This window comes from Coregonus clupeaformis, chromosome 17 (genome assembly GCF_020615455.1).
Source record: "Coregonus clupeaformis isolate EN_2021a chromosome 17, ASM2061545v1, whole genome shotgun sequence".
Lineage (NCBI taxonomy): Eukaryota > Metazoa > Chordata > Actinopteri > Salmoniformes > Salmonidae > Coregonus > Coregonus clupeaformis.
The window spans coordinates 24,308,076-24,327,822 of NC_059208.1; the positions used below are offsets into that span (position 1 = coordinate 24,308,076).

General features: G+C 43.5%; 1 protein-coding gene across 2 annotated transcripts in view; it reads left to right on the forward strand.

Annotated features, from left to right (window-relative positions):
• The window catches only part of LOC121561391 (raftlin), an 88,210-nt gene that overhangs the window by 44,955 nt on the left and 23,508 nt on the right, over positions 1 to 19,747 (forward strand). The window contains exons 4-7 of one of the 2 annotated variants that reach the window (XM_045226173.1): positions 3,568 to 3,676; positions 5,321 to 5,792; positions 8,363 to 8,566; positions 15,100 to 15,218. In XM_045226173.1, coding sequence (XP_045082108.1) covers positions 3,568 to 3,676; positions 5,321 to 5,792; positions 8,363 to 8,566; positions 15,100 to 15,218 — 904 coding nt within the window. The remainder of the gene's footprint in view (positions 1 to 3,567; positions 3,677 to 5,320; positions 5,793 to 8,362; positions 8,567 to 15,099; positions 15,219 to 19,747) is intronic. The other variant, XM_045226174.1, reaches the window with a different exon arrangement.

Here is a 19,747-nt window from a genome sequence, read left to right on the forward strand (position 1 = left end):
TGTTGTGCTTAATATCCTGGAGTGCATCTTTAAGTAGGCCATAACTTTAAAAGCCTGTAGTCTCTTTGACTGTGATTTGTCGCTGTTGACCGTGGTAACCTGCGCAAATCGGCAGAACAGAGAGAATGGATAGGACCATTTTAATTTTCAAATGTCAACTGTCAAATTTCCCAATGTTAAATTAGGTTGCGGCATAGCGGGGTTACAGTTCAGCAGGCGGTGTCTGATGGGATATATTCATCATCTATTGGATAATTGTAGCATTCACATGCGCTCAGGGAGAGAGCTGTATGGACCAGAAACCATTAGAGGAGATTCGTCCAATGAAATTATTCATGACTCTGTGAAAAGCTGACATTAGAAAAATATGTGCTATATTATTAAAGGCCAGGGATGAAAGATTGCTAAACACAGGTTCGATGGTGGATCCCGACCGAGCCGTTGTCATGGAGATTGTGATTTTTGGAATTGCGATTTTGGCGCCCAATGTGAGGGCTTCTGGGTTTAAAGCTACATTCTGGGATTCAAAAAACTTCAACACGCCCCAACATATCAATAATTTAAATAACCATTCCCAGATTCCAAATCCCAGACTGTGCCTTTAATACTCCCTGTGGTCCGGGATACAGAACCTTGAACGGTTGAACCTGACTGACAGTGCAGCTGAATAAATAGCAGCAGCAGTCTGCAGAGAGAGTGGGAAGTCTGGCAGACGTATACCCAGGAGGAGGCTGCAGTCAGGCCGGCTGCAGGCTGGAGCCAGGCATGCGTTTGACACTTACTGTAGCCACACGTGGCCTGGCAGAAGACAGCAGAACTGTGGGGCTGAATGCAAGTTACTTGTTTCACACCGAGAAGATGGACTGCAGGTGATGGGGCTATTTTTAAAGAAGTCCGTGCCTCTAGAGAGGCAATGGGACACTTTTTGAACGCACTTTTCTCCCACTTTGTCCTTTATGGATTTGAGCCCTCCTCAAGTATATAGATCCAGTCTGCTTTTCATGATTTCCAATAACAGAACGTGGAAAACGAATAGCAAGAATTCAGCGGTTTTCCTTTACATTGAGGCTTCACAGTGCTGTGAATTGCACAGTAAGTTTCCAAAAACCTCTACATGATTCAGAGCATCCACTGTGCAGATTTTCCTTGACATAGTTTGCTACTGACATTTGATCTGGGATAAGTTGAATAATGATGGGTGACTGGTGTGACAGTGACGTCTGACTTCTGTGGGGTGTTGTTGACTGTGAGAGATGACTCAGGTTCCCGCTGTGCTGTGAAGTCTCTGTGACTGAGAGAGAGAGTTAGGCCTGGGCTGCATGTGATAATGTTTAAAGTCTTCTTACACACACACACACACACACACACACACACACACACACACACACACACACACACACACACACACACACATGCAGGTACAGTGGGGAAAAAAAGTATTTAGTCAGCCACCAATTGTGCAAGTTCTCCCACTTAAAAAGATGAGAGAGGCCTGTAATTTTCATCATAGGTACACGTCAACTATGACAGACAAAATGAGGAAAAAATTTCCAGAAAATCACATTGTAGGATTTTTAATGAATTTATTTGCAAATGATGGTGGAAAATAAGTATTTGGTCAATAACAAAAGTTTCTCAATACTTTGTTATATACCCTTTGTTGGCAATGACACAGGTCAAACGTTTTCTGTAAGTCTTCACAAGGTTTTCACACACTGTTGCTGGTATTTTGGCCCATTCCTCCATGCAGATCTCCTCTAGAGCAGTGATGTTTTGGGGCTTTCGCTGGGCAACACGGACTTTCAACTCCCTCCAAAGATTTTCTATGGGGTTGAGATCTGGAGACTGGCTAGGCCACTCCAGGACCTTGAAATGCTTCTTACGAAGCCACTCCTTCGTTGCCCGGGCGGTGTGTTTGGGATCATTGTCATGCTGAAAGACCCAGCCACGTTTCATCTTCAATGCCCTTGCTGATGGAAGGAGGTTTTCACTCAAAATTTCACGATACATGGCCCCATTCATTATTTCCTTTACACGGATCAGTCGTCCTGGTCCCTTTGCAGAAAAACAGCCCCAAAGCATGATGTTTCCACCCCCATGCTTCACAGTAGGTATGGTGTTCTTTGGATGCAACTCAGCATTCTTTGTCCTCCAAACACGACGAGTTGAGTTTTTACCAAAAAAGTTCTATTTTGGTTTCATCTGACCATATGACATTCTCCCAATCCTCTTCTGGATCATCCAAATGCACTCTAGCAAACTTCAGACGGGCCTGGACATGTACTGGCTTAAGCAGGGGGACACGTCTGGCACTGCAGGATTTGAGTCCCTGGCGGCGTAGTGTTACTGATGGTAGGCTTTGTTACTTTGGTCCCAGCTCTCTGCAGGTCATTCACTAGGTCCCCCCGTGTGGTTTTGGGATTTTTGCTCACCGTTCTTGTGATCATTTTGACCCCACGGGGTGAGATCTTGCGTGGAGCCCCAGATCGAGGGAGATTATCAGTGGTCTTGTATGTCTTCCATTTCCTAATAATTGCTCCCACAGTTGATTTCTTCAAACCAAGCTGCTTACCTATTGCAGATTCAGTCTTCCCAGCCTGGTGCAGGTCTACAATTTTGTTTCTGGTGTCCTTTGACAGCTCTTTGGTCTTGGCCATAGTGGAGTTTTGAGTGTGACTGTTTGAGGTTGTGGACAGGTGTCTTTTATACTGATAACAAGTTCAAACAGGTGCCATTAATACAGGTAACGAGTGGAGGACAGAGGAGCCTCTTAAAGAAGAAGTTACAGGTCTGTGAGAGCCAGAAATCTTACTTGTTTGTAGGTGACCAAATACTTATTTTCCACCATAATTTGCAAATAAATTCATAAAAAATCCTACAATGTGATTTTCTGGATTTTTTTCTTCTCAATTTGTCTGTCATAGTTGACGTGTACCTATGATGAAAATTACAGGCCTCTCTCATCTTTTTAAGTGGGAGAACTTGCACAATTGGTGGCTGACTAAATACTTTTTTTCCCCACTGTACATACTGTAGATACACACACACACGCTGTGGTGAGGGTGGAGGGGCCCCATCCGTGTTGTCAACAGGATGAGAAGAGAAGCAGAGTGATGGAAGCTGGGACAGTGGCCTCCTCCAGGGCTAGCTGTGGGATTTCCTCCAGAGAAAATAGAAAAATACAGACCCATATAAATAGATTCCGTCCACCCACAATACTGATAAGTGGATAAACAAGACAAGATTTGTATTGCATTGAGTTTCCTATCGCACCCTAATGTGCCCCTTTCAATCCTGATTTGTGTCTAACTTAAGTGCTTCTTTTTTTTTTTTTTCTGTCATACAGGCCAACAATTACATTAAACACGGCTCATATGTGATTTATTAATATGGATGGGCATAAATCCCTTGCACAAATCCATAAATACTTTATTTTCAAGGATTTCTCTGTGCCACCATTTCAGATATGTATTACAGAATGTGGTGTATGTCTGTATTGTCTGACTGAAATGACTGTGGCTGAAATGTGTTGTTCCTCTCTCTCCCGCTGTGTGGCTGCTACTGCAGGTTGGAGAAGAGCCAGTCAAGCTGTGCTCCCTACCGTCTGCAGCTGGAACAGTGTCTGTCTGCCGACCAGGTGCCCACCCCAGAGCTCATCCAGGGCTACCTCAAGAAGGTGAGCCTCAGATAAGGCCCTGTGACACTATTGAGACGAGCTGAGCCAAGCCAAGCTGTACTGAGCTGGGCTGGTTAGTGGTTAGGCATCCACAACTGTGCTGAAAAGGACATCGACGTGAACGAAAATATTAAGCCAGCACAGTTTTGTTCGGGTGGCATGATAGTGTGAAAAGGGTATAGTGGACTCAGATCACGGACACAACAGACCATCCTCTAGGTCCTAGAGGCCCTGTGGGCAAAAACAATCTCTTTTCTGTTGGGTTTCATCTCGACTCGATTTCCACAGCTAGTCCTTAGTTTTAATGAAACATTGGGGAGTGGAAATGGGTTATCAATTCAGCCGGCCAGTCGCCTGAGGACCAGAGTTTCATTCTGACCTTCAAACTCTCGGCTCCTGGAGCACTCTCTCTACTATCTGGAAAATAGGAAATATGTAGCCTATGTAGAACTGGAAAATGTAAGTCTTTACAGAGGGCTGCTCTCATTCTGCAGTGAAGACATGTTAGCACTAATCACTCTCAAGCAAGCTGATGTCCATAACCATATCATATACTGAGATATCACAGATAAAAGCAAAGAGGCTTGTAATCATAAATAGCAATGTAACAGAAACATATGATGTTTACCTGTTTCTCTGACCTGAGCATGTGCAATATACCATAGTGTGATTTTCCATTCAATGCGGACCATTTCAAAGGCTATCCATTACCTTCACACCTGAGTTAACTCACATTAACACACACACACACACACACAGTAGAAATGATCCCTCTCCCTCATTGACTGGCAACATTACCCTCAAATGAGATACAATATTTTCATCTTGGCAATTCCATTTTGCAATTTCGCTGGGAATAAAAATGTGCAAGGGCTGAGCGAACGTTCAATAGATATTAAACAATGCAGCTAGGAAACGATGTGACTATTTTACAATTTCATTCATAGAGGATCACCTGTGATATGGCGCCTATGCTGATTTGATTTGGATTCTCCTGGTCCCCGGGTGCAGATTGCAGAATGTGCTGCCTCTGGCTGGATCTTATGACAGAATGTGAATGGAGAATGGCATCATTAACATTGCTTGACAGTTAGCATTTCAATTTCATTTGATGGAATATCCCAATATTGACATAAAATGCCAGATGACAATGAAATGGGAAAAGCAATGCCTGATTTGGGTTGCAGTCCTGCCAGGGCTGGAGCCATTGCAATCCAATCAACTCTAGTTCAATTTGAATGGCTGATGTTGGGAAGAGGGGTGGAGGGAGGGAGGGTGGCTCTATAATTATATGCAAATACCAGGTATGTAAACAGTTCCCCTGGAATCCATTTGGTTGACAAAATAGGGAGTAAATGAGGGAAATTCAGGGGGGAAAATAGCTATGGTTCTACAATGGCACGACCTAGCAATGTGTGCTTATGTTCTAGGTTGTGTTTCAAGGTTATCACAAATGTTTTTGAAAGTCCATTGAGCACTAGCTAAAACTTTGATCTTACTCATGATTAGCCAACATGATCTTAATTGACAGTCCATCATAACAGAGCATACAGTGTTAAAGATTGTTATTATTAAATAGTAATAGTAAAAGTCAGGTCGTCCACGGATCTCTCTAAGGTTGTTGTTTGTTATCTGTCTCTCCAGCAGATCCAGGATGCTGCAGACCAGGGGGTCATGTTTGTGGGCTTCATCCAGGAGCCGTGTGGAGTACGAGGTACCCAGACCAGAGAACCAGAGACGCCCTCCCTCTCCCTCCACTCCAGCCCCAGCTCTGTGCTTGGCTCCCTGAGCAGCCGAAGCCCCACTAGCCCCCGGATCCATGGAGAACCAGAAGCCCAGGAGCAGGCGATGGACACTGGGGCCAATGAGGGCCAAGGCTCCTTATGTAAGGGTGGGGAGGGGGAGGGCCAGACTGGGAACACTGGGGAGAGTGAGACTACTGTGGAGGAAAGCAACCATGATGGGAGGTCCTCTCTTCCCATAACACCATCCACAGAGAGCGAGCAAGATCACGATCAGGATCTTATAGTGGAAGACACACTGACACACAACAATAACAAGACGAACACCATAGAACTGAAGGAGAAACCAAGCCATCACACTCAGAGAGCCAATGGTGAGTATTGTCAGATTTACATTCGTTACTATGTAATTGGATTCATATACAGTATGCCAGGCAAGATTCAACTTGAAACAGCATAAATGGTTCTTCAATTTCCTCACACTGTGGTGCAGCATAAAGTTGGCTTAAATTAGCATATTTCAGCATTTTAGAATACCAGATGGACAGCTCTTCTCTCTTTTTTTCTCTCTCCCTCTCTCACACATTCTCTTTCAACCCCAGTTGGAAAACGTGCTCATAAAATGTGCATGTGTGTTGAATGCACCCCTCTGTGTGTGTGTGCATGTGTGTGCCCATACATGCTTGGCTCCCTATAGACACAGCACCCTGGTCCATCTGGACCTCCCTCCAGTGCGTATTGCAGTGAGATAATCCCCAACTGACTCGTCCTCCCCCCCTACCTCACTCAGCCTTATCCCTCCTCCTTCATCCCCAAACCACCATAGTCCACACCACCACAACAGCATAGCCAGCATGGTGTGTGACCATGTGCCAAGTGCCCTTGTCCTCTTCGCTAATGCTCTCTCTGCTGAGATTGACTCAAAGTCTCAGTTCTGGGTGGCTTTGCCCCCGTGATCCTCCTGATTCCAGAGCTGGAGGTGTACAGTAAACAACAGCAGAATGTGGAACAGGGAACAGGGTCACAAGCCAAGCGTCAGAAGTGAAACTGGGACTGACCAGAATTGAAACCGACATGCTCTAAAATTGCATCAAAGAGTGTTGAGGTGATTGAAACTAGTGCTGAGAACATTCCTGTGGGATCACAGGTGTGAGAGGAGGAAGTGATAGTATGAAAAAGGCAGAGATTGGACAAACATCACAATGGTCACACACATCATTATTGGCATTACCTCTTAGAAATTAAGCAGTATGAAGCTAACTGCTCTCCAACTAAAAATCATGTTGCAGAGAAAGCTTGCCTACATGTTGGTTTGAGCATTTATTTATTATGAAATGTTAGTCCTGATTAAATCAGTGTTGAGGAGGGTGGATTAGCACAACAGATGCTGTCATGTTCAACAGTGGTTCTGTACAGTACACGTTATCAGTTAGGGTTATGGGGCCTGACCTTATCACTTGAACGGGCACCCATCTGACCTTAAAGGGACCCATTTGGAATGTTGTAATTGCGTTCATGCGCTCATTTACTCGTTAGTCGTACATTTTCTCAATTATTGACCCACACAAGGTAACGTCTCATAGCAGGTCTGTCATCTGATCTCTTTCATGTGACTGCGGCCAGGCAGGTCTTAATAGCCGATACACTCTACTGTGTGTTATCACCATCCTAATCTCAGGGCAAGTCAAGGGCGATCCTAAAATATTTGTTTAACTTTGATGCCCATGATGCTAAAATTGTTGAGTCAGTTGCATTTTGAAGTGGTTATTATGTGGGAATGATCTGATATGTATGGATCCCTGGATTATTTTATTGCCTCTACTGTAGCTCAGACTTAACCTTGCATACAAAGCTAGCTGTCAAATGGAAATAACATATGCTACAAATTGTTATAAATGTTGTAATAGCATGTATGTTATACATTTTGCCACGATTATCTTATATTTAAATGCATTACCATTGAGTTGTCTGGTTTAGTCGGATGCATTAGTGCAAGGTTTTATGCTATGCATAAATGAGGAACGGTCTGTGACACATAGCAGACACAGAGCATTTAGTGGAATGATGAAGCTAGCAGTTCCTCAAAACCGATGGCCTTGAACAAGTAAACATCAACTTTAATATTATGTGAAAGCCTCATTTAAATTCACTCTTTTGGGGGAAAACAAACTGAAACATTAAGATTAGTGGAGAGACTTTGTTGTATTGACTTAGCTTAGTTTTCAATAAGTTTGTAGTTTCTCTAACGTATGCAGGGAGAGTTGTACTGCATTATTGTGATTCAGTTGTGATTCTGGAGCTTTGAAGAGTGGAAAACGACAAGATTTGGAGGCCAGCTGTCACATCAGTCAGACGTGGCAGAAAGGAAATGGTTATAAATGATTCATTCTTCCTGGGTGTCTGACTGACTGACTGACTGACAGACAGAAAACCAGAGCAACTGAACCATGGTCCCCTCTGATGCACTCTGTGTGTGTGTGTGGGTGTGTGTGTGTGTGTGTGTGGGTGTGTGTGTGTGTGCGTGCGCGCCTGTGTCTTTTGTGAGTCTTCGTGTGTGGGAGTCTAACACATTCTGGCCCTCCATCTGGTTCACATGGGAATGGCAGATATTTGCATTAAAAATAGAAGATAATGCCGCTCTTGATTTAAATGGCTGCTGCCAAAACAAAAGTCCATCCAAATTTGTAACTTTTGGTCCATATTAAAGGAGGACCATTTCAATTGAGGCACAAGCCTTTGGTAGGGGATTGTGGAAAAATATGAGTAAACTCTGTTATGTGTTATTAATCACCTATGTTACAGGGTATGAGTCAACTCTGTTAAGTGTTATAAATCACCTCTGTTAGAGGCTATCAACTCTGTCACGTTATAAATCTCTGTTGCATGACATGTTTCATGTCAGCACAATCTGTAGAAATTGAGATTGAGTGTTTTGTGTTCTCAGGGGTGGATCTGCTAGCCCTGTTCAACCATCCAACTGACCGTGAGGGCCAACTGAAGTACTACACTGTGAAGGTACCGCTGAGGGTTCAACTCCGTGACGAGGGGGGCAAAGGGGTGGAGGCCAACTGGCTGGATCACATGACCCAGCACTTCAATAACGGGGCCTCACTTGTTGATGGATACTTCCACCTGGGCAACGACAACGGTAAACAAACTATCCATGTCCACTTCATGTTTTACACACATCACATTTGTATTTAAATTAATCTGTTCTGTTATGGTATAGTACTAGCAAAGTAGTTATGGAAAAATCTGCCTGGCAAACCTCTTATTTTGTTCCACATTAGTAAATAATGTAAAACTTTTTTTTTTTTTTAAGACGACAAGGCAAGTTATTACTTAGCTATTGCCAAAATGTCTCCATATCCTGTCCCCTTTCAAACTGTTCAGTCTGTAATGTTGTTGTTGTTCTGATAGTGTGCTGTACTACTCCTCTACAGCACATTGCACTCTACGTCTAGACCCTGGGGCATGCCACTTAATCCTGATGGTGACGAAAACCCCCAGTTTAAGTAAATAAGAGTCATAATTCATTAATCTCCTAAAGTGAACGCATCAGCGCCTCTGAACACAGATAATTAACCTGATGGCAAATGAGTGCCTCCTTGAATATTTTATCTCTTTAGAATGTGGTAATGGACCACGTTATTATAATTCCTTTTTTCTATTAGGTTATTGTAAAATATTTAGCATTTTTATGTGTGGTTAAGATATGCATCTTTTATTACAGAATGAGTGTATTATAAAAATAAATATAGGCTAGGCCGTGTTCTGTATTGCTCTGGAAATGTCAGCTCTCTATCAGAAATAGCTTGTCAAGTATACTGTAAAGGGAACAGCCTGCCAATGCATGCCTGCCAAACCCTTTTAAAAACAAACAAGTTTGTCTTGGTGAACGTTGTGTTCGTGTGACCCTCTTGGGAACTGTGAACGGTAGGATATCAAAGCCACGGCAACATCACGTGTTTGTTGCTAATTACATCAAACGGAGGAGCGTCTGGTTTTAACAAGCCTGAGAACCCATGGCCATGCAGACAACTCCAAATTTAGCACCTCTTTGAGATCCATTTCTGAATACATTAGAGTATGAGAAGAAACTCTTCTCCCTGACGCTTGAGACCATGTACTCTCTATAAACATCAAGGGCATTCTGGAATGTGAAGCACCACAATAAAATATGTAGCGTGTCAGTGGCGATGACACTCAGTTTGATTGGAGATTATAATGACAGTCACAGCAGAGCACCAGAAGTGCACAATAAGTATTTCTGATTGTCATCCTGTCATCTGTCTCGGATGTAGTGCAATAAAACTGTGTACTAATACTCTGCAATGTCCTCTTATGCCTTGTTTTTTTTATGTCTCTTTTGTTGTTTTCTGAAAGAGGTCTTGTTGTTGAGGTCTTCCTCTGAACTGTTTGGTAGTGCACCTACTTTCCCAATCTTCTCCCACTTTGCATGACATCATAGGCCTACCAAAGTAACTGCCAGTGGAATAACTTATGTATGTAACAACCCTAAAACAAGCCAAGCAAATGTGGTTACCGGTAGGCAGTTAACCCTTTAGGTTTTCTTTGAAAACAGAATTAACAATGATAAGAACTATGTAACTCCCTGTACCCTTCTAGTTACAGAGGAATCATCTCTCTGCCATGTAAAGTTTCCCGCCATTGTTCTGTACTTGTTTACTCCTATAGTCCTACGCCTCTTCGAATACATATTCATGAATTCCCCCTGCTCGGCTGGCCTTTTGCTAAACCCGGCGCTACCTCCCGATTGTGGCTGGCTGTCGACACACACACTGTCTCTCCTCCTGCTCCTCTGCCCTCGCCCCTGAAAAGATGGGTTTCCATGGTGAAGCTCACTGAGGAGGCGGAGAGGTGGGAGGGGGGCATAAATCCTGTTTAATATCCCGGCGTGGCTAGGTGGGATGGAGCTGGGAGACTGGTGGGAGTGGGTTCAGAGAGAAAGAGACCTCGCTGGCACGGAGGGTTGGATATTAGTTTGTTATTGAATTTGCAGATTGTGGCATTGGCAGGCAACTCCTGTGTAACGTTAACGGCCCCGCCACCTTGCGGCGTCATGAGACAGGCATTAAAGATTCATACCCAGCCCAGCGTGTCACAGCGCCCATGCAGCCCCACATGGCTACGCCGCGGCTGGAGTTCTGAGGGGGAGCGGTTTGTTTACTGGGGAGATGACACTAATGGCATTGACTGGGAGTTTCTTTGTTACACTTAGCTTACGTTATCTCCGCCGCAACAATGAGGATTTGTAGCCGGCGCTGTGAAACATTTGAGCTATTCATATGCATGACAGCTAGCACAGTGCTTGGCTTTCTATATTCAGGCAAAGCCGGTGGGAGAGAGAGAGAGAGAGAGAGAGAGAGAGAGAGTTCCCCAGAAGGTATTACTTCACAGTGAAAAGAATTGATGAAAGTTGTGCTGGCATTTTTCATGGCCAAAGATTGATTGTGCAATAGGGCTTGAAGGCCTGTGTGTGTGTGTACGCATGCATATGTGCATGACTGTGAGCAGTGGTGGAAAAAGTACCCAATTGCCATACTTGAGTAAAAGTCAAGATACCTTAATAGAAAATGACTCAAGTAAAAGTGAAGGTCACCCAGTGAAATACTTGCGAAAAAGTCTAAAATTATTGTTTTAAATATACGTAAGTATCAAAACTAAATGTAATTGCTAAAATATACTTTAGTATCAATAGTAAAAGTATAAATCAATTCAAATTCCTTATATAAAGCAACCAGACGGCACGATTTTCTTGTTCGTTTTTTTACGGATAGCCAGCCGTACACTAACACTCAGACATGATTTACAAACAAAGCATTTGTGTATAGTGAGTCCGCCAGATCAGAGGCAGGAGGGATGACGAGGGATCTTCTCTTGATAAGTGTGTGAATGGACCATTTTCCTGTCCTGCTAAGAATTCAAAATGTAACGCATGTGTAATGAATACTCAGGGAGAAAAAGGTGTAGATTCCCGCGCAGAGTGCGGCAGGTGTTTATTACGCCTTCCCAGAAGGCAGGAATCGTGGTCGCAGGCAATGGTCATACACAGGTATGCAAACAGGCAGGAGAATCAAAAACTAGGACTGAAGGCTATAACTGGTTCTCACAAACGAGCTAGGAAAAAGCTTAGTAGAGTCAAAACGAACAATACAAGGCACAAACAGAATGAACTGAACTAAATAAGGAGATAATGAGACCAGGTGAGGAAATCAATGAACAAAAATGAAAGACAGGGCTACGTTCAAGAACACAAGGTTGACTAAGAAAATAAATACAGAACCTTACAGCATGGAGTAAAAAATACATTATTTTCTTTAGGAATGTAGTGGAGTAAAAGTTGTCAAAAATAGAAATAGTAAAGTACAGATACCCCAAAAAACTACTTAAGTAGTACTTTAAAGTATTTGTACTTAAGTACTTTACACCACTGACTGTGAATGTGATTTTGGATGTATATGCTTTTGTGTAAGGCAGGGTACAGTATTCCTGTCATATTCCCCTAGCTACAACCAGAAGTCTGCCCGGTAACCACAGGTACGTGGCCCCCAGCCTCCAAACCTTTGGCTCATAGGAGGAAAGCCCTGGCCAATCCACACACATTAGTAACCCCACTCTTTCTATATCACTCCTTCTCTCTCTGGATTCCTGTCTGTCCTGTTTTAAAATATAGATAAGCTGTCACAGCCCTGTCTTCTGTTCTCCCCAGCAGTGCTAAGCGCATATGTTTAAATCATGTCAGTAACAGACATGACTTGGGGCAGGGTCATTTGGTTGCTTCTGCGGTCAATAGGACTTTAGATTCCCCCCCTGTTTTTTACTCCTCTGTGTCTCTCCTCCAAAGTCTATGTCAACCTAGCATCAGTCACTTTGTCACTTAGTGCCTGTCTTCAGTCCACTCCCTGTCACTGGTTGTCAATGGGCTCTAGTTAGGTTGTGCTTCGTGTCAGTCCGTGTCAAATCACACCGCCATTGTCACTATCTCTCAGTACGTCTGTGTCACTCTTTGCCTTTCAGTTCACTCTCTCTGTGTCAGAGATAGTATGTGCACTTCTCACTCAGTATGTTCAACCTCAGGTGCCTGGAGGGGATAGGCTAGTCAATGAGAATTCATTGTCCCATTGCAAATGAACACATTGTACAGTGCCTTGCAAAAGTATTCATCCCCCTTGGCGTTTTTCCTATTTTGTTGCATTGCAACCTGTAATGTAAATGGATTTTTATTTGGATTTCATGTAATGGACATACACAAAATAGTCCAAATTGCTGAAGTGAAATGAAAAAAATAACTTGTTTCAAAAAATTCTAAAAAATAAATAATGGAAAAGTGGTGCGTACATATGTATTCACCCCCTTTGCTATGAAGACCCTAAATAAGATCTGGTGCAACCAATTACCTTCAGAAGTCACATAATTAGTTAAATAAAGTCCACCTGTGTGCAATCTAAGTATATATACACCTGTTCTGAAAGGCCCCAGAGTCTGCAACACCACTAAGCAAGTGGCACCACCAAGCAAGCGGCACCTTGAAGACCAAGGAGCTCTCCAAACAGGTCAGGGACAAAGTTGTGGAGAAGTACAGATCAGGGTTGGGTTATAAAAAAATATCCGAAACTTTGAACATCCCACGGAGCACCATTAAATCCATTATTAAAAAATTGAAAGAATATGGCACCACAACAAACCTGCCAAGAGAGGGCCGCCCACCAAAACTCACGGATCAGGCAAGGAGGGCATTAATCAGAGAGGCAACAAAGAGACCAAAGATAACCCTGAAGGAGCTGCAAAGCTCCACAGCAGAGATTGGAGTATCTGTCCATAGGAACACTTTAAGCCTTACACTCCACAGAGCTGGGCTTTACGGAAGAGTGGCCAGAAAAAAGCCATTGCTTAAAGAAATAAAATAAGCAAACACGCTAAATACAGGGAAATTCTTGAGGGAAACCTGTTTCAGTCTTCCAGAGATTTGAGACTGGGACGGAGGTTCACCTTTCAGCAGGACAATGACCCTAAGCATACTGCTAAAGCAACACTTGAGTGGTTTAAGGGGAAACATTTAAATGTCTTGGAATGGCCTAGTCAAAGCCCAGACCTCAATCCAATTCAGAATCTGTGGTATGACTTAAAGATTGCTGTACACCAGCGGAACCCATCCAACTTGAAGGAGCTGGAGCAGTTTTGCCTTGAAGAATGGGCAAAAATCCCAGTGGCTAGATGTGCCAAGCTTATAGAGACATACCCCAAGAGACTTGCAGCTGTGATTGCTGCAAAAGGTGACTCTACAAAGTATTGACTTTGGGGGGGTGAATAGTTATGCACGCTCAAGTTTCACAATAAAAAATATTTTGCATCTTCAAAGTGGTAGGCATATTGTGTAAATCAAATGATACAAACCCCCCAAAAATCCATTTTAATTCCAGGTTGTAAGTCAACAAAATAGGAAAAATGCCAAGGGGGGTGAATACTTTCGCAAGCCACTGTATTTCCCTCCAAGCTTATGTTTCACTCAATACATTGTCAGTCAAGACTCAACTCAAAATGTTATGCTGTTATTTGTGTTGGCACTACATATCCCCCAAACCTCTCAACCCCACGGTGCCTCAGTGTCTGGCAGCATCAGGCCAGGAGGCAGTGTGTTCCTCCTAAAGCAAAGAGACTCAATCCCTGTGTGCATCTCACCTGAGTGATCCCAGTGCATTGGCAGGGAACCATCAGGCCAACCCAATCTCCAAGAGGGCTTTCCAATTACACGCCAAGCAGGGAGACGTCTGATGAACGATAGATGAGGGGAATGTAAAGGAGGGGTAGGGTGGAGGAAGGAGGGAGGGCGGGAGAGGGGGGAATGAACAACGACAATGTCTGTATTTGAAAGGAGCCAATACATGTCTGAGAGATGTCTTCAATTGAGCGTGCCCAGCAGCCTTAAATGGGTTTTCTGGGGGGGAATAAAGGAGCCTGTCGTCCCTCCCTCTCCAACCGGCCCTTGTTCCCCCATTATTAGGACAGAGTAATGAAAAGTGGAGTGTCTCATGGTGGAGCCTGGGCCGTACAAACTCTATTAGTGTGTAAATGGTACAGGAGTAATGAGAAAGCATTCAGGCCAACTGAGAGCCCTGGTCTGAAGGGCCAGAGGTTCTAGCACACTGCTCAATGGAATCAAAAGACATTCGGGATGGAGAAGAAGCTCACCAGCTTGCCAATGTTCCTATCCCAATAATGCCCAAACTGTGAATGTTACCCTTATCCATGGGGTTTAAATGAAATCGAGTCTATAGAAAAGCTATTTTATGGTACCATGGCCTTGTCTTGGTGTATTAGTCCTTACATGTAAATATCTACAATATGTAAAGCATATCATTGTTTTCAGATGAATCGTGTTATACTTCAACAATCAGTCCATACTGTCTGTCTGTTCATCTATAGTCTCTCCAAGCCTCTTCCCTGAAGGAAACATTCTTCTCCCCCCCCCCCTCTCTTCCCTCTCTCTTGTTCAGTCATAGCTACATAATCCATATCTGGCCCTTGCTTATACAAACGGTCCATGCTGCAGCCCTGCCTGGTAATAAATGGCCCAGTGTGTGTGGGTTGCTGGTTGGCTGCGTAATGTCATTAACTTCCCTCTCATCTTTGCATGACCTCTCTCTCCATTTTCTACAGATTTGCAGCCTAAGTTGGTGGAAAGCGTCTTCATCTTCCAAGAGGGGGCGGAGGGCGGTGACCAGAGTGTGACCACCACGTACGACGCCATCGTTGTGGAGCAGTGGACTGTCATTGACGTGAGTGGGATTTTTACATGGCTTTGAGTGTCTGAGTGTTTTCCAAGGTTAGAGCTGTTTGTCCTTACATTCCCTCTAACCATGGTGGCCCAGAAGCAAATCACAATCTATGGCACATGTGTCGCGGTGGCTTGATGGCTTGTCTTATCTGCAGCAAACAAGCCCTTATCTGGCCAGCGATTAAGTCCACAGTTTGCGCAAATCCAAGTTGGAAATGGATTTCTGTCTACTTCTGAAGGATTTGGGGATTTTTTCTATGGCTGTGATGTGATGTGTGTGTGTGTGTGTGTGTGTGTATTGCTGTAATCGAGTTCAGAGTTTGAGGCTCTCAAAGTGTGAAAAGAGACTTTTGTCCCCTAAATGTGACTGGAGCATTGTCCACCTCAGCTTTGATGCCCATGAAAGGAAGTCAGTTCACAAACACACAATTTAACCCTTGACATCAAAATGCTCTTATCCCTAATTACGAAGTCTTTCACACGACACAATATTTGCCGCCTTAAATGTCATGTTTGTACAGCGTCCCACACTGCACAAACACCTAGTTGCTTTTCATAGTGTGAAGGTTATATATACTGTAAGATTATGAAAATCGTGGAGTATGTAGGTATCTTTATGTGAATACTGTGGTAAAGATGTTTTTATTTTATTTTTTTCACCTTTATTTAACCAGGTAAGCCAGTTGAGAACAAGTTCTCATTTACAACTGCGACCTGGCCAAGATAAAGCAAAGCAGTGCGATAAAAACAACAACAACACAGAGTTACATATGGAATAAACAAAACGTACAGTCAATAACACAATAGAAAATCTATATACAGTGTGTGCAAATGTAGTAAGTTATGGAGGTAAGGCAATAAATAGGCCATAGTGCAAAATAATTACAATTTAGTATTAACTCTGGAGTGATAGATGTGCAGAAGATTATGTGCAAATAGAGATACTGGGATGCAAATTAGCAAAATAAATAACAATGTAAATAACAATATGGGGATGAGGTAGTTGGGTGGGCTAATTACAGATGGGCTGTGTACAGGTGCAGTGATCGGTAAGCTGCTCTGACAACTGATGCTTAAAGTTATTGAGGGAGATAAGAGTCTCCAGCTTCAGAGATCTTTGCAGTTCGTTCCAGTCATTTGCAACAGAGAACTGGAAGGAATGGCGGCCAAAGGAGGTGTTGGCTTTGGGGATGACCAGTGAGATATACCTGCTGGAACGCATACTATGGGTGGGTGTTGCTATGGTGACCAATGAGCTAAGATAAGGCAGGGATTTGCCTAGAAGTGATTTATAGATGACCTGGAGCCAGTGGGTTTGGCGACAAATATGTAGTGAGGGCCAGCCAACGAGAGCGTACAGGTCACAATGGTGGGTAGTATATGGGGCTTTGGTGACAAAACAGATGGCACTGTGATAGACTACATCCAATTTGCATTTTGGCATGTTTAGCAGCATGAGTGAAGGAGGCTTTGTTTGCGAAATAGGAAGCCGATTCTAGATTTAACTTTGGGTTGGAGATGCTTAATGTGAGTTTGGAAGGAGAGTTTACGATCTAACCAGACACCTAGGTATTTGTAGTTGCCCACATATACTAAGTCAGACTCGCCGAGAGTAGTGATTCTAGTCGGGCGGGCGGGTGCAAGCAGCGTTCGATTGAAGAGCATGCATTTAGTTTTACTAGTGTTTAAGAGCAGTTGGAGGCTACGGAAGGAGTGTTGTATGGCATTGAAGCTCATTTAGAGGTTTGTTAACACAGTGTCCAATGAAAGGCTAGATGTATACAAAATGGTGTCGTCTGCGTAGAGGTGGATCTGAGAGTCACCAGCAGCAAGAGCGACATCATTGATATACACAGAGAATAGAGTCGGCCCGACAATTGATTCCTGTGGCACCCCCATAGAGACTGCCAGAGGTCCAGACAACAGACCCTCCAATTTGACACATTGAACTGTGTCTGAGAAGTAGTTGGTGAACCAGGCAAGGCAGTCATTTGAGAAACCAAGACTATTTAGTCTGCCAATAAGAATGCGGTGATTGACAGAGTCAAAAGCCTTGGCCAGGTCGATGAAGACGGCTGCACAGTACTGTCTTTTATCGATCGCGGTTATTATATCGTTTAGGACCTTGAAAGTGGCTGAGGTGCACCTGCATAGCGGAGAAGGTACGGTGGGATTCGAAATGGTCGGTGATCTGTTTGTTAACTTGGCTTTCAAATACTTTCGAAAGGCAGGGCAGGATGGATATACAGTGGGGGAAAAAAGTATTTAGTCAGCCACAAATTGTGCGAGTTCTCCCACTTAAAAAGATGAGAGAGGCCTGTAATTTTCATCATAGGTACACGTCAACTATGACAGACAAAATGAGGAACAAAAATCCAGAAAATCACATTGTAGGATTTTTAATGAATTTATTTGCAAATTATGGTGGAAAATAAGTATTTGGTCAATAACAAAAGTTTCTCAATACTTTGTTATATACCCTTTGTTGGCAATGACACAGGTCAAACGTTTTCTGTAAGTCTTCACAAGGTTTTCACACACTGTTGCTGGTATTTTGGCCCATTCCTCCATGCAGATCTCCTCTAGAGCAGTGATGTTTTGGGGCTGTCGCTGGGCAACACGGACTTTCAACTCCCTCCAAAGATTTTCTATGGGGTTGAGATCTGGAGACTGGCTAGGCCACTCCAGGACCTTGAAATGCTTCTTACGAAGCCACTCCTTCGTTGCCCGGGCGGTGTGTTTGGGATCATTGTCATGCTGAAAGACCCAGCCACGTTTCATCTTCAATGCCCTTGCTGATGGAAGGAGGTTTTCACTCAAAATCTCACGATACATGGCCCCATTAATTATTTGCTTTACACGGATCAGTCGTCCTGGTCCCTTTGCAGAAAAACAGCCCCAAAGCATGATGTTTCCACCCCCATGCTTCACAGTATGTATGGTGTTCTTTGGATGCAACTCAGCATTCTTTGTCCTCCAAACACGACGAGTTGAGTTTTTACCAAAAAGTTATATTTTGGTTTCATCTGACCATATGACATTCTCCCAATCCTCTTCTGGATCATCCAAATGCACTCTAGCAAACTTCAGACGGGCCTGGACATGTACTGCCTTAAGCAGGGGGACACGTCTGGCACTGCAAGATTTGAGTCCCTGGCGGCGTAGTGTGTTACTGATGGTAGGCTTTGTTACTTTGGTCCCAGCTCTCTGCAGGTCATTCACTAGGTCCCCTCGTGTGGTTCTGGGATTTTTGCTCACCGTTCTTGTGATCATTTTGACCCCACGGGGTGAGATCTTGCGTGGAGCCCCAGATCGAGGGAGATTATCAGTGGTCTTGTATGTCTTCCATTTCCTAATAATTGCTCCCACAGTTGATTTCTTCAAACCAAGCTGCTTACCTATTGCAGATTCAGTCTTCCCAGCCTGGTGCAGGTCTACAATTTTGTTTCTGGTGTCCTTTGACATCTCTTTGGTCTTGGCCATAGTGGAGTTTGGAGTGTGACTGTTTGAGGTTGTGGACAGGTGTCTTTTATACTGATAACAAGTTCAAACAGGTGCCATTAATACAGGTAACGGGTGGAGGACAGAGGAGTCTCTTAAAGAAGAAGTTACAGGTCTGTGAGAGCCAGAAATCTTGCTTGTTTGTAGGTGACCAAATACTTATTTTCCACCATAATTTGCAAATAAATTCATTAAAAATCCTACAATGTGATTTTCTGGATAATTTTTTCTCAATTTGTCTGTCATAGTTGACGTGTACCTATGATGAAAATTACAGGCCTCTCTCATCTTTTTAAGTGGGAGAACTTGCACAATTGGTGGCTGACTAAATACTTTTTTCCCTACTGTAGGTCTGTAACAGTTTGGATCTAGAGTGTCACCCCCTTTGAAGAGGGGGATGACCGCGGCAGCTTTCCAATCTCTGGGGATCTCAGACGATACGAAAGAGAGGTTGAACAGGCTAGTAATAGGGGTTGCGACAATTTCGGCGGCTAATTTTAGAAAGAAAGGGTCCAGATTGTCTAGCCCAGCTGATTTGTAGGGGTCCAGATTTTGCAGCTCTTTCAGGACATCAGCTATCTGAATTTGGGTGAAGGAGAAGCGGGGGGTGCAGAGCTGGTGGCCGGGGTAGGGGTAGCCAGGTGGAAAGCATGGCCAGCCGTAGCAAAATGCTTATTGAAATTCTCGATTATCGTAGATTTATCGGTGGTGACAGTGATTCCTAGCCTCAGTGCAGTGGGTAGCTGGGAGGAGGTGCTCTTATTCTTATTATAAAGATACTGCAATAATGTCTTTGTTACAGATTAGCAATGATTTTGTCACCCACTGAGAAATAACATGGATTTTATTGACCTTTTTAAGCACCTTTTGAAAGTTAATTGAAGGACAAAGCAACGTGTAACAACTTTAGATGTTCCACATTATAGTTCCAATGAATCCAATCAAAAGTGCTGGCCAGGACTTTATCAAAAGCAATTTTGCTCGACTAATCTCTCCTGAAGTTAGCTTGATAACACTATTTTACAAAGG